The following is a 26022-nucleotide window of genomic DNA, read 5'->3' as shown; positions in this document are numbered from 1 at the left end:
CAAGATGTTCCATTATGCCATTACGAGATCCAACAAGTAAATAATATTCTATCACAATCAAAAAGCCTCATTATGTGAAAACTAAAAACACATAAAAAAAAAAAATTTAAGTGTTAGAAGTTATATGTTCTCTATTGTGACAGATCAGAATAAACCCCAAAACATAAAACAAACCAAAATCCTTTTATTTCTATTTCTGTTTTTTTATTTTATAAATTCTGTTTATAAAACAAAAAGAAAAACTAAACCAAACACTTTACGTTTCTAATTCTGTTTTTCCTTCCCCTTTTTTTTTAGGATTCTGTTTTGATGAATCAGAACTGAACCGGTCAGACCGAAACTAAATCGAATAATGAACCGGATGAACCAAAACTAAACCGGTCAGGTCAACGGCCAACGCATTGACCGTTCATCTGGGTGGGGTCGGGTCAAAATTTTGGGTCGCCCAACAGGGTTGTCGGGTCGGGTTGTCAGGTCGACCCAACCCTGGCGCACTATAGCATAGCCCTTTACTTTACTTTTTGACTTTTGACTCTTTTTTTTTAGTAATAAAAAAGTAGGAGAATATTCTCCCATCTTCTTCCCTAAAAAACATAAAAAGAAAAAACGATTTTAGGGTTTTTAAAATCACACCCACCATCGCCCTTAGCGGCGGCCAAACCAGGGAGCCGGTTGCCTCTGAAATGATCGACGAGCGACCGCCGTCCTCCGACGACCATGATGTCAGTCTCAATTGTTGGAAAAACTCCTACGGTTACCCTTAAACTAGCAAAACTGAGATATCCCTTTTTTTTTAAAAAAAAATTCGTTGTTGCCTTTTGCGGTGGTCCAACCAGGGGCCGATGGCTAGGAAAATTACCGGCGAAGATACCCTGGCCATCGACGAATATAACCCCGACCACAGATTCCTGAAAAACTCAACAATCATCGTGATTTAGGTGAAAAACCCTTGCAGGTTTCAAAAATTTCATCCATCGCATGGGGCGGCCAAACGGAGTTACATCTAGCTCCAAGACACCCGCCGAACAGTAAGCAGGTATCGACGATCAAAATGCCCTGATTCCAAGATTTGGATTTGGCTTATGGTGACCCATTCATAGAAGCTACGGCCATGGTTTCGTCCGTGGCTATAGCAGAATTTATTTATTTATTTATTATTTTTTTTATTTAAATTTCTTTGTTGCGACCAAAAGAGAGGTAGCAGTTTGGCAGGAAAAAAAAAAAGAGAATAAACAACATCTGCAGCCATGGTTTCGGCCATGGCCAATGCAAACCTTCAACTACCATTCATACATAATAAAAAAATTAAGAATTGTAGCCCTATTGATCAACCATGATCTAGCTCTGATACCATTGAAAGAATAAATCATGCGAAACATTCATGGAGATCAATGAGCATACAAATAAATCTAGAGGTGTGATTGGCCTACCTAGATCCATAGTTGTGGAAGCCGAATTCTTGACAATCTTTATCGCACATGAACTGCGTTGGTCTGGTCTATCCTCTTCCATTCAACTTTAGGTTTTCTTAGGTTAGTCACTTAATGGGCCAGTGACAACTATTTATATTGGTGAGGGTAGGGACCAACCCTGTATAGAAACTAGGATTTTTTTCCCATTAAGGAAATAATATTTTAGGTCCACACATAGTAACCGGACTCATACCATTAAGGCAACTCCCATAAACACAACTAAATCGATTTTGTGAAAATAAAGTGGGATTATGCTAGCCCACCTTATGGAAATCTTACACATTTTACTTGATTTGAAATACAATTAGAAATTATTTTCTGAGTAACTTGGAAGTAACAAATTATCTATTATTAACAGCTTTTTAAAAGAGTGTGAAATGAATCGGGTCGTCCTACTAGTCAGGTAGCCATTCAAAAATCACAACCACACATATGGGGAATTAGAAGTACCTTAAGCCTCGCTCACGTAAGACTTCCACACTATCTTAACCCTCATAGTTGGTCCTTCTCACATACTTAACATTGTGTTCCCAACGATGAAAACCCCCTCCAAGATGACTAGGGTTTTCAGAAAACCCTACCACTCACACTCACAAAGACAAGAGAGGAGGAGAGGAGGAGAACACAACTTTTAGGAGGGGGAGGAGATATTAATTCAATTCCTATGCCATTGAAACTTTGTAGCAAATTTCTTTTCAAAAACTTTTCTTGATAAATTTGTGATATGGTTTTCAAATTGGAACCAATCACAATATTTCACAAAGAATTAAATTCTTTACAATAAAGGTTTGATTCTATTGCAATAGGATTCTTATTCCTTCAAGGAGTAGAGAAAAGATTTGTTTTTCTTAACATCTATCCCATCTTTATCCAATGGCCACAAAAATGGATATATGACCAATAATAAAGGTGCTACTTACATGGGATGGACTAACACTATATTCCCAATACATTATTTGGCAACACATACGCGGCAAAGTAGGTGCAACCAATAATACCCAATTTAAACAATTAATTATGCATCGGTCCCCCACTGTACAATATCGCATGATCCATCAAATTATACGATTTAATTTAAATAACGAGTTTGATGGACAAACTTCCAACAATATGCGGAGAAAATGATCCACAAAAATCCACAAATTTTTTTTCTTCAAATAGACATCAAAGATCCACAATTGATTGCTTCTTTTGTTTTCATATTTTTCTAGGGATCATTTTTAGGAAAGAATAATTTACTATAAGAGTCACTTAAGGATTAAAGTATTTCTTAAAAGATCGTTGAAAAAATAATAGTGAAGGATTATAGCTCAACAATGAGGATTACTTATGATGCTTATTTGCTTTTCGGCCTTTTTGGATTTAAAATCACAATTTGAGTTGCCGACAATATGTTTTGAACTAAAGAAATATGATAACTTTCAATCAACAACCAACAAGGGAAAAAGAAAAAAAAAAATCCATACAATTAAAGTCCTATTTTTTTTTAAAAAAATAATTCTAGCAACCATACTAGTGTTGCTTCCACATGAATGTGATTTGAGACTTTTCTCCATAAATTAGGGTAAATGAATGAATTAATATTCCCATTAGTTTGGAATAAAGTTTAATTGAGTTAAGTAGTTAAACAATTATCTTTTATGTATTAGAAAAAAAATTTTGATAGAAAATTTTAGATTATTAGATTTTTTTTTTTTTTTAGGAGACAGGAGGGGTATCCGACTTTAGGCTGACTAAATCCCCCCTGGGCTCGTACATGACCCTCGTACCATGCACAAACCGGGAGCTTCTGGGCCCTAGTGAACCTCAGGTGGGTGGCCCCAATAAATTATGCAGCGGCGAAGGTTTGATCACGAGACCTCGCTTCCTGAGGCGGAGTCTCATGTCCCCTCCAAGCCAACTGGCTAACCCCTTGGGGTTAAATTATTAGATTTAGATGAGTTAAATTCATGCCTTAACTTGTGATTTCATACAAGGAAGATATATTATATTTAACACATTCCCTTTTAAGTCCCAACCCCTCGGTTAAGTAGAGAATTGATCAAATGGAAAGTGTAGGGAAGAGAAGATGTTGATTGGGTGGAAGAAAAAAAAAGAAAAAAAAAGTCAAGTCTCTCTGAAGATGATAAGGCAAGTGTCAAGCCAATAGTCAACCCAGTTTCCCAGCTCATGACTTTGCATTGATGTCAAAGTTACAGCGGGAGCGAGAAGAGATTGGAGAGAACATAGAAGAAGAAGACTATGGGCATAGATGCGGCGGTCCTTGGGATTACCAAACTTGATGAGGATTTCAAGGTCAACAAGGCTAATGGACATGAGACCGAAGGTGAGACCTGCCATCAAATCGGAGAAGAAGAAAGGGCTGGAATGGGGAGACCGGGACACCAAAGTGGGAGAGAGGTAGATGATTATGGCTATGGGTGCAACAGGGTTTGGGTTGGGTCGGGTTTTACAAAACCCCAGCCCAACCCTGAGTCTCCTTAGTTGGGCCTAGGCCCGACCTGACTCTAACTCAGGGCCTGAAAAATTCAACCTTGACCCGCCCTCAGAGTCGGGTCAGGCTGATAGTATAATTTAAAATAGGGTTGGGTCGGGCCGGGCTAGGCTCAGTCTGAGGCCTCAACCTTAACCCGACCCGACCTAACCTTGACTCAAGGTTAGAAATTTCCAGCCCTAACCCGACCCAGGGCCAAGATATCTAAGCCAGCCCCTGTTCGAGCTCAGGTCGAGTTCGGGTTGATAGGGCCAAACTTGCACCCCTAATTATGGCGGATTACTTTCTTGCATCTCTTCTGTTCCCGAGGAGGAGAATATTGGGAACAAGGGAGGAGGCAAACTTCGTTCGAGCTTGAAGAGAAAGGTTTGGGAGATTTTAGGATAAGGGAGTTTCTATCAAGAACGCTTTTATTAATTACCAAAAATAGAACGCTTTTATTTTTTCCCTCAACTTTGTTCTTTCCAATCAGTTTGGGAATAAACAGAACATGTTTGTTCTTTCCAATCAGTTTGGGAATAAACAGAACATGTTTTGTCATTTATGTTTTAAAACTGTTCTTACTTTTGGTTTATTCCACCAAAATAGAAGAATGAACTGGATTTACCAAACACGTTTCCGTTCAATTCCCATTTTGTTCCTATAGAACACAAGAACAACCGTTCCCGAGGAGTGCAACCAAACGGGACCTAACTATTCTCCCCGGTGGGGAGGTGATTTGGACGAAAACTTTTGCCTACTATTTTTGTATAGTAACTTATCATGTGATGCATTACCCAAAAAAAAAAACTTATCATGTGATGGGTGTCGAATTCTAACTTCTAAACTTTCTCATGTTTCTAATGTGACAAATCATAGATTTCACGTTCTCTTACTTCTATCATAATTTTTTTGGGGGAAAGAACAGTTTTCTGTTTAGGAATGTGGCCTATGCCAGCACTCTCATGTGTCTATCTCTCTCCTCCTTATAACAAGGGGGTCGAGGTGTCTTTTCACATGGAGAGGAGAGAGAAAGGTAGACTCATGGGAGTGCTGGCGTAGGCCACACTCTCAGACAAAGCGCCCCCTACGCTCTTTCACATGGGATAGTAAATGACCACCTTGCCTTCCCCTTCAATGCCCATGTGTTCCCATTGGCTCCGTGCTGACATAGGAACCACATAGCCCGGCAGCAAACCCCTTCCCCCTTTCGCATAGAATGAGGTTGGAAGTTGGAACTTCAACTTGGTGCTTGGGTAGTGAAAATTAGACAACGTTGATACAATCGACCATCACATCCGTTAGATTGGAATCATGGGTTGAATTGATTACTTTACACCTGGACTTGACAACTCAGGCCTCGATTGGCATTGTCATCGTGTGCATCACTGCTGGACCCATCTATGTAATTTCCTTTTCTGTAAAGCCCAGCAGAAAATGTATAATAGTAAAACACGGGCAATTTTGTAATTTTGTTATAGCGGAACCGAGACTGAAAACTTCAGCTTTACTTGTTTGCAGGGTTTAAAGGGGAGACTCCGCTCTCGTCGAAGCTCTAGACTCGAGATAGCAGCTCCTGGTGAAGTTTCAGAGACGAAATTTTCGGATTCTGTAAGTTGGTTCTTGCTTGTTTCACTTCGTCATATCTAATTTCGTATACGATTCGTAATCAATGGAATACATTTTGCTTCCTTGAATGCCCTCAAAATCAAACTTTTCAAATTTGCTCTTCCGTTTCACATGCCTGATGATGATACCTTCGAAGTTTCTGAATTGCTGAACTTTTTTTCATGCTTAAGCAATCTCTCTGCATTATTTTGTAATGAAAAAAAAAATCTAATCTTCCCGAGTATTTAGTGGAAATTTAGATTTATTGGAATCTTCAATCAAGGTTCCGTTCGGTCCTCTTGCTCCGGTAAGAGCTGTCTAGCCTCTGCAGTGTTGCTATAACCTAGTTTTACTCGCTCTTACCTCCCTGCTTATTTTTTTATGAAAAAAATCTCACAAATAAGGCAGTGACTGGAATGCGTCTTCCTGAGTATTTTGTGGAAATTTAGATTTTGAAACTGGAATCATGACGATTGCATATTTTTTTGTTTGTGTATGCCTTTGCATCTGTTATATTAGGTGGTAGCATGTTGTATGTGTATCAATTCTTTTGTTTGTGTTTCTTTGGTACATGGTAATAATTCTAGGTACATCATTGCTTGGGTTCTTAGAATCAATTCTAGGATTGCAAAGAAACTAAATCATCTAGCATGAAAAATGTTGCATCCATGCCTATGGCACGTGGGATTTATGTAATCAGTCGTTTACGTGAAATATAACAAGAAAAAAAGAACTTAATTTGACTAGATTCAATTATACTTACCTTTTTTTTGTGGGGGGGGGGGGACTCTAGATTCAATCCCCCTGTTTGACCACTTATCTTTAGTTGAGGACACTTGAATTTATACTTGTTTCTAAAAATTGATTTAGACCTAAGAGCAAGGGAGCACACAGCTGTGGATTGAATGTGATTCAGTAGCAGTGGTTATGTTAGTGCAATCTGACCGGCTTCCATGGTTTACTTGGCAAAAATGGGTCTCATTGCAATCGTATCTATCATCCATTAGATGGAAGATCACTCATTTTCTAAGAGAAATCAAATCCAATAGTGGATTTCTTAGCTAAAGAAGCTGCAAAATTTGGGACTTCTTCCCTTCATGAGGAGTTGCCATATCACATCATGGATGAGGTTAATAAGGATATCATGGGAATGCCCAGATATCATTTTCCTTAATATGATTTTATTGCTTTGTTGAGGGGAGGTCCGATCCTGCTGATGGCCATGCCGAAGGTGGGTCTCGGTCTTCCCTTTTTTGTTCTCTGTATTTCCCTGGGAATGCCCAGGTGTTTCGTGTAATTATTTTCCCTTTTTATCAATTTTATACCTGATTCTTAGAAAAAAAATAATTTAGATCTAATATATGAAGAGTGTTGCAAGGAAGATGAGTTGGAATCTTTGAACGAGCATCTAATACAATGACATAATTCTGGGAAAACTGATTTCCGAAAAAAAAAATTGTAGCATTAGAAATTTCAGTGACAATATAAAGTTGTGGATACATCATACATGATACATAAGAATTTTATTTCTTCAATTTCTTGGTAAAACAATGCGGGCAAGATCTTAAAGTTTAGTGGTGTCCAATAACAATTAATGGTATTCTGTCTTAAACTGAAATGGTTTGATATGTTTGATTTACTTAAGGTAAAAGTGTGAACTTAAGAGATCTAGCTATAGAATATCATTTTCTGGTGTTGGGGGATCTACTAAGAGTTTCAATTCCTTGGTGGACTGCTTAAGTTTTCACTTGAGCTTGTTTTACAAAAGCAAGTTTACAGATTTTTACAGAGGATTTTTTCTTGGTTTGCTAGAGGTTTTCATTAGATTAGCCGTGGTACATAGCCAGCTTCTTGCTCACGTATGTTGATTAGGTGAGGTTTTATTATGCCTCGAAAATTGGCAAATGAGCCTGTGCTAAGCATGGCTGCAACTTTTTATCAAACGAAGAAGTAATAAATAAATAAATAAATTACAAAGAATGTAATTTTTTTAAACTTAAAAATGATAAATAAATACTTATTATTAATTTTATGCTAACATTTTCTTGGGATAATTCAACTCAACTCAACTCAACTCATCCTTATCCCAACTAAATGGGGTCGGCTACATGGATCCTATTTCTCTAATCAGTTCTATTCAAAGCCATACAAGATTCCAGTCCTAGGCTATACATGTCCTTCCTCACAACTTCTTCTATGATTATTTTAAACCTACCTCTAGCTCTTTTAGCTCCTTCAATTTGAAATAAATCACTTCTCCATACTGGAACATTCAAAGGCCTCCATTGTACATGCCCATGCCACCTCAAACGAGTTTCCCTCAACTTATCATGAATAGGGGCAATGCCCTGATTTTCTCTAATTTGTTCATTCTTTATTTTATCTTTTCTAGTTTTTTATCTTTTCTAGTTTTTCCACTCAGCCACTTCAACATCCATAGTTGTCAAGGCGTCGCCAAGGCGTCTAGGCAGATTTCTAGGTGCCTAGGTGGCTGCTGCCATAGTGTAGGGTTCCTTGCATTGGTTTAATTGGTATCGAACCAGGTTCTGGCACTTATTTATGCCAAATATCATTTAAGGATATAAAGACATTTATTTAAGATATTATTCATAAATAAGCAAATACCATCCTATTTGAATCCAATAAAAATAGTAAAAAAATAAAATTTCCAAAGGATAAAAAGTTAACCCTCCAGTTCAAGAACAAAAACTGAATTTTTGGCGGTAGGTGAAATTTTTAACTTTCTAATGTTAGGGTTTTTCTCAAATCTAAAAATTTCATAAATCTTAATATGCTAAACATTGCTAAAAACCAAAAGTGCGGTAAAATATTCATTTGTTTTGATATCTAAAAAAATATTTTCATTCAAAGCGATTTTGACAGCATTTGCGCATACCAAATAAGGTTTGACCGGAAAATAACTCCTTCAATATAAATCAGATTTAAGCAATCTTGGATTTATTGGAAAGCTGGTTTTGTGCTCTACCTAATACAAAAAGTCTCATGTAAAAATAAAATCATTTGATCAATCAAATTTCTTAGAGAAGAAGAACATTTCTCTAGATTGAGAGCAGGATAATTACTTATTGATAACATCATATTTTCTACGAACATTGTAAACCAAATGTGAGACTAGGTATATCTGAAAATGACCAATTCCAAGAACATAGAAACCAAATGTGTGTTTTGATTGTTTCACACATATAACTGATATATTAAAAAATAATACTGGAACGCGATTTAGGCCGCCTAGGCGCCGCTTAGGCACCGCCTAAGCGCTTAGGGAGGATCTTGAATGCCTTGGATCGCCTAGCGTCTTGACAACTATGGCAACATCCTCATTTCATCGACATTAAGTTCGTTTAAATGTTTTTTTTCCTTTACCGCCTAACATTCAGTCTCATACGTCATAGCTGGTCGTATAATTATTCTATAAATTTTCCTTAGTTTTAAAAGGATATGTCGATTAAACAACACCCCGGATGCCCCCCTCCATTTCATCCACCCTATTCTAATTCTTTGTATAATTTCACTCTCTATTTTTCTTTCTTTATTCATGATTGAACCTAGGTATCTAAAGTTATTACTTTGTTGTAACTCCTTATCATCAATTTTCATCTTCACCACCGCACTCTCAGTCCTATTGTTACTAATGTTACACATCATATAATCTGTTTTTGTTCTACTTATCTTAATACCTTTTGATTCCAAGGTTGATATCCATAAATCCAAATTTGCATTTATCCCGGCATTTGTTTTATCCATCAAAACAATATCATCTACAAAAAGCATACACCAAGGGATTTGATCTTAAATGTTTCTAGTCAACTCATCCATGATTAGTGCAAACAAATACAGGATTAGAGCTGAACCTTTGATATAGATCGATGGTGGTTAGAGAAACCAACAATAACCTGTCTAGGTTCATCCCCATCATTCGAGCATATTTGGGAGATTTATTTTTAGATTTTTGTGGAACACATGCCAGCTTGCGTTAGAGAAAGATGCTGGCAAGAAGCCATATTGCGTGAGAGATTTTCTGGTGGGGCCAGCTACTTAGCGATGTGTTGGTTTCCTATAATTTAGGCTTTTAATTGTATTTCTTATCTAGTCCTTGCGTGGCGACTTAGTAGCTTTAAGATTGTTTCTTTTTCTAATTAGATTTGTTTATGTAATTAGTGGTTTTTATTTCTAGGACTCTTTCTATTTCAGTTAATTAGATAGATTGGATTTGATTTGTAATTAATTTCCAAATAGGATAATGACTAGCTTGTAAGTAGATTCCTTTCCATACAAGGAAGGATTCAATTGCTTTAATCGATTAAAGGTTATAAATAAGGGAAAGCTGCTGGATTTCAGTGGCCAACGAATTGAAGGAAAAAAAGAAGAGAGTTTTGGGTTTTTAAACCATGTTATGTTGTGAGATGTAGTGGGGAAGAGTGAAATGCTTGTACCTGTGAGTGGGTGAGAGACCCAGGAGAGAGTAGGATACTCGATCCAATCCTATCCTTCTCTATTTCTATTTTCTTCTTGTTCCTATTCTGGTTTTTATTTCCCTGCAAATCTGAGATCAACCAGGGTTCCAAACTACTGCTGGGATTCATTAATTCAATAGAAGATTTCATGCTACCATAGTTGTCAAGGCGACGCCTAGGCGTCTAGGTGCCTTTCTCTCGCCTTGATTTCTGGTGTCGCCTAGGTGGTGCCTCGGCTTTTTACCCTCTTGGATGCCTTGGTTTGCCTAGGCGCCTTGACCTTTATTAGCAAAAAACACGTTTAAAACGCTGTTTGTGTTTTTTACTGTTTAAAACGCCGTTTGCCTTTTGATTGCATAGTATACGGGAAAAAAAGGCAAACGGCAGACCCCTTCGTTTTAAATGCCGTTCACATTTTTAAAAGGGTAAATATGGAAATTTTTTAAAAAAAATAAAAAATTCACGGCTTACGAATAACCCTAAGTCCTAAACCCTTCTCTTTTCCTTCTCAAACCCCAAACCTTGCATCGTTTCCTGCTCCTGCAAACCATTTCCAAGGCTCGGAGATCAATCAGTGGTTAATGTGTATATAGTTAATGTATGTTACTTAGTACTTAGTTGTATGTTTATACGTTGTTACTTTGCTTGGCTTGGACCTTTAAGGGTTACTTTAGATTGGTATCCTAACTTGCAACAGATTTTTCTTTTTCAAATGTTATTGCTTGATTGCCTCTGACTACTTATTAGTCAGTTTGATATTGCACTTTCCAATGAAGTTTGAATCCTATAGATGTCGTGAAGACAGAGATAACCTTACATTGGTTGGATATCCTTATTTATTGCTTAGTGATGGTGTACAATGCTTAAGAACACTTGTTTTTGGATGTATCATAAGCATATCAATGCATATCATAGCGTACCTAGCATCTCTCCAATATGTCTCTTAAAACCAGCTTACGGTACATGCCCAATACCGATACTTGACACCTTGAGTAATTCTACTTCTTACTCTTATCAGCATTGGGATTAGCTGGGCTAGGTATAACATTGAGATGGTTACACATGGACTTGGCACAAAGAAAGTTGGGCAAATGACCAAGCTTTACAAAGGTCAGCAACTGAGGAATGTAGAGTTTTGACTTGTCTGTATTCGAATCGATCAATTATCATGTTGTGTCACTGACCACTGAGAGGACATGGCTGTGTCAATGAAGATGTCAAGATGGATGAGTGGTTAGACTGGGGATGATGGCTAGAAATCAATGCATTCAAGGGGACCTAGGAATAGCAGGAAAAGAAAGTAACTCATAGGGGCAAACAATAGAATAATAGTTAGGGGATCTCCATTGAGTTTCCATGTGCAATGATGTCTAACACTTTGCCAATGAGGTGGTTAGGAGAAAGCGAAAAGGAGTCGGTGAACAATTGACAATGATTTGGCTGAGTCTGTTAGAAAAGATATAAGTGCTTATGAGCTAACAAATGATGTGACCCAGAGAAGGCTGGAAAGGTGCAGCAGGATTCATGTGATTGATAAATCTGAGTTGAGAAGAAAAAGTCAATGTCCTCTTATTTATTTCCAGGTTTTAAACCCCCTTATTTTGTCTTTCTTCTTTTTTAATGGATTATTTGGGTTGGTTTTGGTTCTATTAGAAAGGTCTTTTAGTTATCTTTAAAAAGAGCTTTAAATTTTTCGAATCTGATGTGATTTGGTAAAAGTTATGACCAAATTACCAGTGTGATGTCTGGATTGTTGTGACTTTAGGGTTGTAATTGAGTTTTATCTATAAATAGGGAGGAGACGGAGTGGTGAAATGTGGAATATTTATTTATAAAATTTCTTTCCACTAGTTTTGTTTGATTTCAATCCCCTCTCCTCTTCTTGATGAAGCTGACGCTTTCAAGATGCTTTAGGTGCTGATACCTACAGTTCTGCTGGTGCAGTTCTATTAGAAATTCATGTTCTTCCTGTTCCTTGTATTCTCTTCTCCTTTTCATCTTTATTTGTTGAGTTCTTGATACCTCATTCGTGCTTTTTCTTAACCTCTCAAACCTTCACAAACTTAACCAACCGATTGCCTATCAATCCCAGAAAACTCCAATTGAATGTCCCTGAATTTCTAACTTAAACCTTTGACTCAAACCTTATTCAACCCAAGTGCTCTGCTTGATATTCCTAATACTCCTGAACCTGGACTCTTATTCCTTCAAGACCTAAGCCGAATCCTTTGGATGATTTTATTCTAATAATTTCAGCTTGACCATAGAGATACTCTTCTGGAAACAGCCTTTCTGCTGAAAGCTGGAGTAAGGCTGCATACATTATGACCCTCCCAGACCCTGTAGTGGCGGGAGCCTCGTGCACTGGGTACGCCCTTACCCTAGAGATACTCTTGGCTCTTGAGGAAGATCCTGCATAACAGTGTTTGGCGTTGGTTGCTCTGCCTGCCTAAAAAGCGGATGCAATAGCAATTGAGTACACTAGAGGGATGGAAGCTCAATTTTTCTTGGAAGAGATTGTAGACAAAATTGGAGCTTGTAAAGAAATGACTTTGGTATCCTGATAAAATTTTGGACATGAAGTTCCATTATTTATTCCATACCCATCGATTTATGGTGTGGGGCTATGTTACCTGGATACTTCTAATTATGGCCATATCTGTGTCCAATCCGTGCCTGACACTCTATGTAAGCCAATGATAATATAAGAAATGGAATCTTTGCTGTACCCAAGTTTTACCCTTTGCCTTTTTTGGGTAACATAGCTGTGGGGGAGCACTTACCATAACTGCTAGAATTTACAATATATGTTCTCTACATACTATGTGGGGTGTTTTGGTTTGTTTGCTTTGAAAGAAATTGTTATTGTTGGTGAAAATCCTAGTTCCTTACGCTTTAGAAATTTCCATCCATACCAAAAATGAAATTTACTTTATTGACTTATCAGCTTCAGTTGCGTCATCTGCTTCTTGCAAATGCTATGAGTTTGCATGCATGTAAGGAATAAGGTGGCTCTACTCTGAGATTCAACTAAAGCGTGAACTTGAATCCATGCCGATCAATGAAATTTCCTGTCTGAGGCTGGTATCTAGCTTCATACCCGATGTTGAAAATGCTTGAAGTAAATCTCCGGAAAATTGGGCAATTTTCAAAATATCAATCTTTGAACAAGTGCCTCTAGAAATTATTTTTTTTGGGTGAATAGAAAATGTATTAAAGAAAAGAGAGAGAAAAAAAACGACCAAGCCACAAAGGCTATCCAAAGACGAAAGCCCAACAAAAGAAAACCAAACAACCATCAATTGGGGATACATCAAAACCCAGGTTGGGGGGGGGGGGGGGAAGAAAACAGCCATCCAAAGAGTGGGATACAAGAAAAAAGCGAGTGAGGGAAGAAACAAGGATAATAGATGATGCAACAAAACTAGGGTGGGGGGGGAGAAATTAGGGGAAGATCCCAAGAATAGGCAAGATGCCTATTTCTGTTAGTGTCTGAGCACATCGCTATTTGAGAAGGATTTTTTTCTAATCTCAAAAGTACTGGAGTCCTAGATTTGCTCAATAGAACGCGAAGAGGAAGTCCATCTTCTTTTATTTCTTTCCCACTAGATATAATGAATCATTGCATTAAAAGCAAGCTTACCAAGAGTGTCACAGGGAGTTTTTCCATGAAATTTTTTTAGGATCCACCTCCATTTTCTATCAAAAGAAAGGATAAATCTAGGAGCAGGCCAACATTTCCTAGGAATACTTCCCGAGACAGACTTGGAGAAGGGACAGGAAAAGGAAAGTTGATTCACACTTTCCAAGGAGTTCCAACAGAGACAAAAGTTAGGAATGGACAAGTTTCTTTGAAGAAGAAACTCCTGAGTGGGGAGGGAGTTGGTCATAGCTCTCCAAGCGGTAAAGCATTGCCTTGGGATGGCAGAGGTGAACCACACCGCCTTAAACTAGGGAATAGTAGGAACTTTAGATCTCACTAGATTCCAAGCAAAAGAAGAAGAAAAACTTTTTGAAGAATTTTCAACCCACTGAACCAAATCACCAACTGCCTCTAGGTCTCTACTGATAGTTGAAAGCTTATTCCAAGCCTCAATGAGAGAATGAGAATTGCTTGGGCCAGGAGTCCAACTACCATCCCTCAAAATGGAAGAGACCTTAGCAAGCCTATCAGAACCAGCATCATATCTAATCCTGTCACCATATTTTAAAGTGCCTCTGGAATTGTTAGTATGGCTGAAAGGAACATCAAGATTGAGTTTATGTGTTCCTGGATCTTTTTCACTTTCTACTGGCTATAGCAATTAATCTTCTATAACTAGGGGAGCAGTGAGTTTATGGAACTTGGCTCTTTTCATAGAAGTCACCCCTATTGCTACTCCATAGTCGTGCATAGTCGTGCATGCATTTCAAATGCAAATCATCCTTCAAGTGTCACCATCTTTGCTCTCATGGTGCTTTTGCTCCAAGTCTGCACAAGTGAGTTACATGATCACCAAATAGAAAATATTGGCCACTCTTCATTCTTTCTCATTTCTAATACAGGACTGGTTTAGGAGAGTGAATATGGAGAACAGTTTAGGACATATTTTTTCTGCAACTGACTAAATCTCAAAGCCAATAAAAAATTAGAGGTGGCTGGGTTCACATGCCTGATTTGGGAACCCATTCCTACATATGACTACAGCTGCCATATGGTGGCTCGGGTTAGCAACCAAATTAAGTAGATATGTTGTTCATACAGTTAGTCATGTTTTAAATTTCGGACCAATTTCACTTCTTCATGTTGTTACAATGCTTTAAGATTTGTTTGAACAAGTCAATTTTGTCTGGGGGATAGGATGATTGAAAAAACATGGGGAAGAGCCCCATTCATGGTGGGTCAAAGGGTTGAGATGGGCCACTTAATTTGACATGTATTGGTATCTAGGGAATTTTCATTTATACAAGGGTGAAAATGCTGCCAGTGTCCTTGTGGAAGAAAAGAAAACAGGCGTGTAAGAATGGGTTCCCACAGGGCCTGTAGGAGCCCTTCTTCCAAATTATAATTCAGAGTTTTTTTATTTTTATTTCATTGAGAAATTCCTCCTCCCCTCGAAGTTATGTGTACAGATCAATTGAGCCCATGAGTGTTTTTGTAACTTAGATTTTGATAGTCTTAAGGTTGGGTCGATACTTTATATTTGAGTATCATGGTGGTGCCAAGTAAGGAATATGCTCCCAGTTCAGTTAAAAGCCTGCTTGAGCTTTCGTATGAATTGAATTTCTAACTTCTGTAAAATAAAGGTTCAAAAAGGAAATTACTATGGTATATATATTAGTGCCCGACGTGAGAAAGGGTTCTCCCACAAGTGGATTATCCATTTTTTTTAATAGATCCTAACTATTCTCCATTATGGAGCTATGGTCATTGAGGCTTCCTAAAAGGATCTACTAAATTCATTGAGTTGTGCCAAAGGATCAAAAAGGCCAGTTATTAGTGGAATTCCTTGTCGGCTCTCTGTAAAATACTCGTTTGGCCGAGGGCTTCCAAATAGATCGTAAGCTAAACCCGTGCTGACGTGCTCAAAATTGGAGCTGGATATACAGCTGGACTTGAAAAAATAAGAAGGAAAAAAAAAGGCAGTTCATAAATTTTTTTCCTTGATTCTCCTTTCGATGGGCTCTTTCATCTTTTATCTCACTTTATATTGCTTCTGATTTCTTTTGTGTTTTACAATCTTCCTTTGTGTAAGAAAAAAGTTATATCTTCTCATGTGGGTTTAGGAAAAGCCTGCAACATATGCTGCAAAATGTGAATTGTGTGTTATTTCATCTTCCTTTCTTTTGCTCTTTTCTATTGCTTGAATTCTCATCAACTAAATTGCCTATTATCAAGTCTGTGAAGGGGCCTTTTGTATGCAATGTTAGAGTTATGATGAAATCAGATTGAGTTAGGTGGGTTTAACACCCAGATGTGTGAAAGTTCAGTTGTAATCCTCTCTTTTCTCTATCCTTTCTTCCATAGTTGTCAAGGCATTGCCTGGGCGACTTGTTGGTATCACCTTGGTTTCTTTCCCCCCTCGACAGCCTTGGGTCACGTAGCCACCTTGACAACTATGCTTTCTTCATTTTTCTTATCTCTACAATTTTGTTCACGAGTACTGTTCAAAGTCCCATGAAAAAAGCAGATTTTTTTCGTCTTCCCTTCTTTCCTTATTATTTCTTAAATATTTTTTGGTACCCTCCTCCCCAGTCCAATCCTAATCTTATTTCCTTGTTTCTATCCGAATAGGTTGTCGATGGGTTGGTTGGGTCCATTGATGGCCTTGCCTGTACCCTCCAAGGTGTGGGGAAGGTCTACACCCTTTGTCTCACTCTATAAGGTATGGGTAGGAAGTTGCATTACCCTGAGGGTAAACAGTAATGCAGTTAACCGTTTAATAATGTTCTTCTAACCTTCTGGATGGAGATTTTCAAGAGGCTTTGGGTTATAAGCTTAAAACTTTTGGATAGATTAGATGGGCTAGGCATTAACATATAACTATATGTGTTATTGTATGTGTAAAGATACAGATGGAATTGTGTTTGTCTTCCTCAATGTTTGAGGTTAGACGTGTATTGTATTTATAATTGTGATTTTCAAAATTCAAACTCCCTAAGAGATAGAGTTTGATTACAAGAGGACTCTCCTATCTACAAGGAAGAGATAAGAGCTTGACCTGGTATTACGTTGAGTTCACAACAGTTTGAACTCTAACGTTTTACAATTCAAGTTTCAAAATTTAAAAATTCAAAAGAGTTTCAACCGAAATCACATTCCTTAACAGCCCCCCTCAAGTGGAAGAGGAGTGCTTGCAGATCTTCAACTTGTCACGTAGAAATAGGAGCCGGATTGTGGATAACGGCTTTGTGAGTATATCCACAATCTGGTCCTTTGTGGATATGAACTTGACCGTGAGAAGACTCTGAGTCACAAGATGGCGAACAAAATGGAAGTCCACCTCGATATGCTTTGTGCATGCATGAAAGAGGGGATTTGCTGTTACGTAAGTAGCACCCAAGTTGTCGCACCATAACACTGGGGATTCTTTCTGTGGAACATGAAGTTCTTGCAGGAGAGATGTGATCCAGATAAGCTCGGCTGTGGCATTGGCAATGGCATGGTACTCAGATTCTGTAGAGGAGCGTGCAATTGTTGGTTGTTTTCGAGCAAACCATGATATTAGGTTTTCACCCTTGTAAATTGCAAAGCCACCAGTGGACCTTCTATCATCAACACACCCGGCCCAGTCTGCTTCTGAAAAGGCCATGAGCCGGCTGGAGGAACTCCTGGATATAAGCAGCCCATGTGTAATGGTAGATTTAAGATAACGCAAAATGCGTTTCACTGCTTGCCAATGTGTCTTTGTTGGAGCATGAAGATATTGACATACTTCGTTCACTGAGAAGGAAATGTCAGGCCCAGTGAGGGTTGCATATTGCAATGCCCCAATGGTGCTACGATATAGAGTGCAATCGGATATTGGATCCCCATCAAATTTGGACAGCCTTGTAGAAGAGGCCATCGGAGTTTGAACTGGTTTGGCGCCCTCTATACCTGTACGGACTAACAAGTCATGAATGTACTTTTGTTGTGACAATATGATGCCCTTGGGGTGAGATAGCACTTCCACACCCAAGAAGTAATGAAGAGACCCTAGGTCCCGTATTGCAAATTCTGCACGAAGTGAATCAATAACCTGTTGGATCAATGCATCTGTAGAACCAGTAATAATCAGGACATCAACATATACCAAGATATAGAGATACTTGTCACCGGTCTTGGAGATAAATAACGATGTATCTGTTTTGGATCCCTCAAAGCCAATAGTAAGTAAGAAAGAACTCAGCCGTTGGAACCATGCTCGTGGAGCTTGTTTCAACCCATATAGGGATTTGTGTAGCTTGCAGACATGGTGTGGCCTCTCTGGGTCTCTAAAGCCCGTTGGCTGGGACATATAGACGTCTTCATTTAGTGTGCCATGAAGAAAGGCATTACTAATGTCTAACTGACGCAGTGGCCAATTATGAGTTGTGGCCAAAGAGAGCACTGTACGGATAGTAGTAGGCTTCACAACTGGACTGAATGTCTCGGTATAGTCAATACCAGCCGGCTGGTTATACCCCTTGGCCACTAAACGAGCCTTATACGTTTCAAGTGTTCCATCAGCCTTGCGCTTGATGCGAAAGACCCACTTGGATCCAACCACATTCTGTTTGGGTGAGGGAGGGACTAGGCTCCATGTACCATTACGCAGTAATGCGTTAAATTCCTCCAACATTGCAGCAGACCACTCCGGATATTTGGCAGCCTCTGTGTAACATGTAGGTTCCCTTTCAGTTGTGCAATGGGTGAGGAAGGCTGATGGCAATGGGTAACGGCTAGATGGCTTTGGGTGAGATCAAAGTTGCATGTGATGAGTTCTTTGTGGAGGGTTGTTAGGAGGCACAGTTGTGGATGGGGCTGCTGGTTCGATCATAGGTGGTTTGGTCTCAGCTAGCTCGGTATTGGAAGGATTAAGGTGTGGTGATGATGGGGCTGGGACTATAGGTTGGGTTGGGGTTGATGGGGAATTAGGTAATGGGGAGGGGGGTAAAGTACCTGTGATAGGGGCAGCTGCAGCAATAGACCCGTCAGATGGATTGTATGATGAGGAGATCGTCATCCAAGGTGAACCTATAGGACATGGTGATGGATGATGCTTTGACAAGGTGGCATATGGGAAAACAGATTCTATGAAATTCACATGGCGAGCAATATATATCCGGTTTGTTGAGGGGTCAAGACACCTATAACCCAAATGATGAGAACTATACCCTAAAAACACACATTGAGTGGAACGAAAAGAAAACTTATGTGTGTTATAAGGACGTAGTAACGGATATGCAGCACAGCCAAAAACCTTAAGAAATTTGTAATTAGGCTTATGTCCAATTAATTTTTCCAAAGGGGAAATATTTTTGATGACGGGTGTGGGTAGCCGATTAATCAAAAAGACTACTTTTTCAAAAGCAAAGTGCCAAAACTTTAAAGGAAGGGAGGCATGGGCCAAAAGAGTGAGTCCATTGTCTATAATATGACGGATTTTGCGCTCTGCAGCCCCATTTTGCTCATGCGTATGAGGGCAGGCAACACGATGTGTAATACTGTATTTAGTCAATATTGTATTCAATTTTCTGTATTCCCCACCCCAATCAGACTGTAAAGCCTTAATGAATTTGGAGAATTGACGTTCTACCATGTTTTTAAATTGAATAAACAAAGAAGGAACTTCAGAACGTTTAGACATAGGATAAAACCATGTGAATTTAGAGAAATCATCAATGAAAATAAGGAAATAAAAATGACCAATAGTTAAAGAAAGAGGAGCAGGACCCCATACATCAGTAAATATTAAATTTAACGGTTCAGTACTTATACTGCCAGTTTGGGGTAAGAAAAATTTATGTGACTCACTGACTTGCCCATAAAACAAGAAGAACCAGTGCTGGAAATTTTAGAAGAACAAGGCAGTGTATGAGACCTAACGACATTGCGAACAACACGATTGTTGGGATGACCTAGGCGAGCATGCCATGCATCAATGGAACCTGTTCATTAATGTTGGCTTCTTTGGGAGGAGGTGAATGGAGACTAGTGAGGCGATACAATCCATCTTTAAGGTTTCCTTGAAGCAGCGGCACCTTCGTCACCTGGTCCTTCACAATAAAATGATATGGGTGAAATTCAAAAAAGCATGAATTATCTTTTGTAAAGTGATGAACAGATAAAAGGTTCTTAGTAATGGTAGGGACATGAAGAAGATTAGAGAAATGAAAATTCTTACTGGAAGGAGAACTAAATGTGGAAGAGCCAACATTGGTGATAGGTAAACGCACCCCATTGCCGACTCTGAGTGTATCATTACCAGAGTAACTAGAAGACTGCTGGAGTAGGGAGAGATCTGGTGTAATGTGGTTTGTTGCTGCTGTATCAGGGTACCAGTCTTTCAACGAGGCAGCTGGATGAAGGCCGACCATGTTTGCTGCAGGTTGCGGTGCTGATATGGAGGAAGTAGAGTAACGGAAATAGCACCTATTGGCAGTGTGGTTATATTTGCTACATATTTGACAGCGTTCCCTCCGCTTGTTGCGCTGACCTTGATTGCAAGTGCCCTGATTTGGAGTACTGGTCTGCAAGGTTCTCAAACCTTGCTGTGGAGTAGGAAGTAGCCCTTGTTGTGACGAAGGTAGGGGCAAAAGAGGCTGCTGAAAGGTAGCTTTGGCTTGACCGACTGAAGCATGAGAAAGGTTGGCTTCAATAATGGTTTGCGCTGTTTGCATACGCAGCTCATGACTAATCAGCAATCGGTGAAGCTCATGAAAAGGAGTTGGGTCAGGTTTGATAGCAAGAGCCGCTACCACCTCTTTAAAGTCTTCACCAATATTGCGAAAGATAATCGCATTCAGTTCTGCAGTGGAGATGGGCTTATTTGCAGCCGATAATTGATCACAAATATACTCGACTTCACGCAAGTAAGTCGAGACAGATTTTTCGCCCTTGGAAGTATTCTGCAGTTGCATATGAAGCTGGAGTATGCTGGTATGAGAAAGGGTGCCAAAAGAAGTTCGCAGGGCATTCCAAACCTCGGCTGCTGATGTGAGACCTACCACATAAGGTAGCACTTCAGGCGTGAGAGAGGCTAGGATCCAACTCATAACCAGTTGATCCTTTTTTATCCATTCAGCATGAGCAGGATTAGGAACAAGAGTTGGAGAAGCATTGGATGAAGGCTCAGAAATTGCACCAGTGCCGTCGGATGTTGGAGTTGCAGTCTCATCCGATGCAATGAAGGCCGATGGAGAGGGCTTGGTCCCATCAACGAAACCGAGAAGATCATAACTACGCAGTAAGGGATAGAACTGGGTTGTCCATAGGAGATAATTATCTGTTGATAATTTTAGAGTGATATGGTGCTGAAAGTTGGGAATTGGAAAGTGAGAAGGAGAAGCAGCGGAAGATGAAGACATTTTGCTTAATTGGAGATCGATTGGTCGTCGGATACCATGTAAAGATAGAGATGGAATTGTGTTTGTCTTCCTCAATGTTTGAGGTTAGACGTGTATTGTATTTATAATTGTGATTTTCAAAATTCAAACTCCCTAAGAGATAGAGTTTGATTACAAGAGGACTCTCCTATCTACAAGGAAGAGATAAGAGCTTGACCTGGTATTACGTTGAGTTCACAACAGTTTGAACTCTAACATTTTACAATTCAAGTTTCAAAATTTAAAAATTCAAAAGAGTTTCAACCGAAATCACATTCCTTAACAGTATGGATGTGCCAAAAGTACCTATCCCTCCCTATCTCGACAGATAAATGGGGAGAGTAACGCTCTCTTACCCATTCTCTACCCATTTAATTAAATGGTGTAGAATCCTTACACTTTCCCTCCCTATTAACTTAAAATAGTATAATAATCTCATCCTTACCCTTCAAATGAGGGTTGGATAAGGTGGGTAACGGGTACTTGTTGACAACCCTATATCTGAACCTTATTGTTCTTCTATCACCTTTTTCTTTGCTGGTTTTTCCTATTCTGTCACCAGAGACTCTCTTTGATCTAATTGGAAACCCCTAGCATGCATTTCCAGTTTCCCAGTGCCTCCTTCCTCTTTGCTCAGTCCTAGTGCCCAGAGTTTTTAGACTCTTGGCTGTCCTATATCACACATGCACCATGAAGGTGGCTGAAGAGACCAATCAAGGTAAAGGGGATTGTTTTGTCATGCTTTCACTTGGTGAGAATGAGAAGTTATATTTGCAAAAGTTTTATACTAGAAGCTTCTATTGGATGTTCTAGTGTATTTGACTGGTGACCATTTTTAGAATCATTTAACAACTTCCCCCTCCCCTTGCCTTTTTTCTTTCAGTTCCATTGATTCTCTTTTTTTCTTGTGGGCCAAATCATTATTTTTTCTTTTGGGGGGACGGGGGGAGGGGGGTTCAGGACTTGTTTCATGTTGGCCTTTGGAGTTCATGATCAAATGACTTACCAATGTGTATCATATCTTGTGGAGGTTAGAAAACTGTGGCTTAGTGATGCAGTGCATAGTGGACTGTTAGTAATTATTTTTGTCGGAAGGAACTGCCATTGAGGATGCCTGTTACTGGACCAAATGAGCAAATAAACGTTACTATCAAACACTCAATTTATCTTGGGTAATATCATCAAAACGGTTGAAAGTGATCTATGTAAGAACCTTAGGAGGAAAAATATAAAAAAGTGTTCCGGTAGAAACAAAACAATTGATTCTGTGAAAATAGTGATGACTTTACAATGTTAGGGATCATGGTCCCAGGTAGGTGAGAGCTTAAACTGTAGATTTGAACATTACCCTCTTTTTTGAGAGCCAGTGTCCTGGAAAGGGATTGTGAGATTTCTCTTACTGTGTAATTAACACACTAATAAATCTTCTCTTTCCAGATAATGTTTCTTATCATCTTTATTGGGTAAGAGCTGCAATATTTGTGGGGTAGAAGTCTGTCTGTAAGATATGACATTTTGAGGTCCTTAATTAGTGGAATACTGTTGACCTGATACTTGGTGGAAATCCGAATTACGAAGTCAAATCTCTAATTTGAGGAAGAGGTGTTTTTCCCTTGTATAGGAGAGGAAGTTAGGTCTAGCTGTGGAATATTCCACAGGGTGGAGGGTCCATAATCCTTGCTAATTTCTGCAAGTAGGAAAATCATTCCTTTATGTCTTAGATCTTCAGTAGTTTCATAATCAAGCGTGGGGATGGATGGTTCAGATGAGTTTCCTGAGTATTTTCCTCCTTTACAAGCCAAATATCAGCAACAATTGATCTTCGTTTGAAACCCTTCAGCTTTTCCTCTGCACTGTACAATATTGAGTAGGCTTGAAGTCACTAGCATTTCCCTCCATAGTTGATTACATCATTCCTTGTACAGGATCTCTCTAGTATGGCAGGGAGAAATCGCATGCCTCGCCATCCCATGGATGATGGTTTCCGAGGTTTTCGTGATGGTCCCAGACCAGTTTTGAGCCGGGGTCCAGGGCCCCTGCCTCTTCACCCTGCAGCTTTGGAAGAGGAGCTCGAAATCCAACATGAAGAGATGCGGAGAATTATTGCTGAGAATAGGCATTTGGCTGATGACCATTTGATTCTGCAAAGGGAGCTAGCTGCTGCAAGGGATGAAATCCATAGGTTGAGTCAGGTGATGCCCAAACTCCGGGCTGACAAGGAGGCACATGCACGAGAGCTGATTGAGAGGGGACTGAAGCTAGAAGCCGAGCTTCGTGCTACTGAGCCTCTGAGGGTAGAAGTTCTGCAGTTACGAGCTGAAGCTCAGAAATTGAATGCTTTAAGACAGGATCTCTCTGCCCAGATTCAAAGTCTCACACAGGACCTGAACCGATTGCAAGCTGAGAATAAGCAATTACATGTCATGAAGGCAGACATTGATGGTTTGCGTCAGGAGCTTGTGAGAACCAGGTATGAAGCTGATCAATGATTGGTTTTTCCACTCTTTAACCCTTTTTTTTTTTACATTTCCTTTACTCGAATCATTTGCTTTCCATGTTGAAGTGTCTAGCACTTCCTAAAACCAGTCTGGCAAAGAAGATGAGACTTCTTGCCTAAATTTCGTAGCAGATAACTTGAAATTGAGTAATGTGGACTATGTCTTCAGAACGGCTTTTGAGTATGAGAAGAAAGCAAATGCTGAGCAGATGGAACAGAAGCAAGGAATGGAGAATAATCTGGTCTCAATGGCTCGTGAAGTTGAGAAGTTGCGAGCAGAGCACCTGGCAGCGGAGAAGAGAGCACGAGGCCTTGGTAAGTTAACTTTAATTTGTTCTGGAGCTCAATATTCTGTTGAAATTCGTTCGGGTGGTGAGCTCTTGGAAGTGGGGGTGTTGAAGGTTTTTCTTTTCTTTCCTCCATTGTAGGTGGTGGGGGCTACGGATTGTTGAAAGGAAGCCCTGAATTCAGATACCCTACTGGCACTTTTGGTGATGGCCATGGTGGAGCATGGGGATCTTATGATAAGCGTGGCCCTGCTCGACGTTGAGCCTTCCCTAGATTTAATACTCCTGTTTATTGGATTTGCAGTGGTGGATTTAGATTTGGTTAGCTTTTAGTTTGGTAGTGGTGGCTAAGCAAATAGATTTTTCTCAAGTGAGGCAGGCTTATTAATTTGTCGGAATTGAGTACTGTTTCTTTCTCTAGTTTTTCATCTTACTAAATCGGAAGTGAGCTGCAGTGTTATTGTGTTATTATTTATAATTGCATAGAAAAGAGAAACTAGATGATGAATCTGAGGAGTCAAGTTATATGAGAGTATGCGTGTCTCATATCAGAATGCGAGACCCATTTTCCTGAAGGAAGAAATGGATAGTGAGTGTGCTGTGTGCATCTCAGGCATTCAGGGGTTTGAGTGATAAAAAAAACCCTGAAACAGATGTCCTATTGAACCTGTCAATTGAGGTATCTGTTTGGCTGAAACTTCCAATGCTGTTTTAACTATTGATTGACAACAGATGAGTACACTTTAGGTCGTAATGTAATGAACCAAATGCTCTGAACACTTTTCATAACCTGAACTTGATCTGCAGATGGGGTGGGCAGACTGTAAGCGAGTATTCCGGTTGGACCAGACCGGATGATAGTCGTGGCCTTGTACATTGGAGAATGCAGTCAATAGTTAAATAGAATAAAAGGGTACACATGATGTGCTATGGATGCTTAATTCTCTTTTCAGAAATTGATGATTTGGTATCTATAATTAAAATAGAAATTCATAATCTTCCATGACATGAAACCATCATGGATTCACCAAATGAGAATTGAATCCCACCCGAAACCAAGTAGACCTTATCAAATTAAACTTATCATGGGAAAGGCAGGTCCATTGCCATCCCTATTAATTGTGCACGTTATACATAACATTCAAAATAACTTCCTATCTGAGGAATTGAGCTGTGGTAATCCAGAGCTAGGTGACAAGTATAGGAATACAGGCCATAAGATGTGGTATTACAGATACTGGTATTATTTTTTAATCTTGAACTGTGGCAAATCAACCTTTCAGACTTTCAATAGTCCAATGAGAGTCAGGCAAACTGAATCTTAGCATGGAGGCTAATCAAATCAGCACTGTAGTACTTGAAACTATACGAAGTGTTTTAATCCAAAGTCTTCACCAATTGGTTCCTGCTCAGGCCATGTACCCCTATATAGAGATTGTAAATGGGTATTTATAGAGATCCTGCACTAGTTTCCTTGGATATATATATATAGACTCACTCACTCCCTTCCATCCATTTAGTTGGTCCTGAACCTCTGTTAGCCACAACATCTCATCAATGGTAGTGACATTAGACTTTGGATGACCACACAATGGATTGATAATTTGGATTTTTTAGCTCTATGATTGGACATCCTAGAGGTTGTTCCATTGTGACCACTACCATTGTGACCAAGTGATCATGGGTTGGAGTCTGGAAAGAGCTTCTCTGTAAAAATAAAGGTAAGGTTGTGTACATATGGCTCTTTCCAGACCTTACAGTGTTGGGAATCTAATGCACTAGGTACACCTTTTCTATTCTATGATTAGACATCCTCATTGCATGTCTCGTGGCAGGTGGTCCTTTGTCTTATCTTGTCCCAACAGAAAAAAGGTTGTAAATAATTGATAATTGTAGCTTTCTTTCAAGAAACTGCAATCTTGGGAAGAAGCTTCTTATCCATGTGCTCTCAACCAAATTCAAGAGAGTTCGAGAGAGAGTAACAGAAGAAAATAAGTAGAATATTAAGTGGTAACATTATCAAAAAAAATGAGAGCAGACATCGACTAATTTTCTATATCTTACTCTTCAAATGTACATTTCGCCGAACACATCTCCTACATTTTAGAGATAATTCAGCGAAAACAGGGGATCCTTTGAAAAAAACCAGAAAAAAAAAGGA

At 39.3% G+C, this 26022-nt stretch overlaps 1 protein-coding gene and 1 long non-coding RNA gene across 3 annotated transcripts in view; one reads left to right on the top strand and one right to left on the bottom strand.

Moving 5' to 3' along the window:
- Nucleotides 1-1492: 1492 nt before the first annotated feature.
- Nucleotides 1493-24409, bottom strand: LOC122645850. The gene is made up of 3 exons (XR_006330526.1): nucleotides 24296-24409; nucleotides 9240-9251; nucleotides 1493-1503 (listed from the first exon to the last, which is right to left on the bottom strand). It is a non-coding gene; the product is annotated as an uncharacterized LOC122645850 (long non-coding RNA).
- LOC122645848 (protein FLX-like 3) overlaps nucleotides 5419-26022 on the top strand; it is a 56654-nt gene continuing 36050 nt past the window's right edge. The window contains exons 1-4 of one of the 2 annotated variants that reach the window (XM_043839242.1): nucleotides 5419-5556; nucleotides 23003-23547; nucleotides 23744-23889; nucleotides 24003-24283. In XM_043839242.1, coding sequence (XP_043695177.1) covers nucleotides 23015-23547; nucleotides 23744-23889; nucleotides 24003-24124 — 801 coding nt within the window. In that variant the 5' untranslated portion in view covers nucleotides 5419-5556; nucleotides 23003-23014 and the 3' untranslated portion in view covers nucleotides 24125-24283. Of the gene's footprint in view, nucleotides 5557-23002; nucleotides 23548-23743; nucleotides 23890-24002; nucleotides 24284-26022 lie in introns of those variants that run through there. The other variant, XM_043839243.1, reaches the window with a different exon arrangement.

Source organism: Telopea speciosissima, chromosome 11 (assembly GCF_018873765.1).
Source record: "Telopea speciosissima isolate NSW1024214 ecotype Mountain lineage chromosome 11, Tspe_v1, whole genome shotgun sequence".
Lineage (NCBI taxonomy): Eukaryota > Viridiplantae > Streptophyta > Magnoliopsida > Proteales > Proteaceae > Telopea > Telopea speciosissima.
Note: the sequence above shows the minus strand (reverse complement) of the source record. Positions and strands in the feature narration are given on the sequence as shown.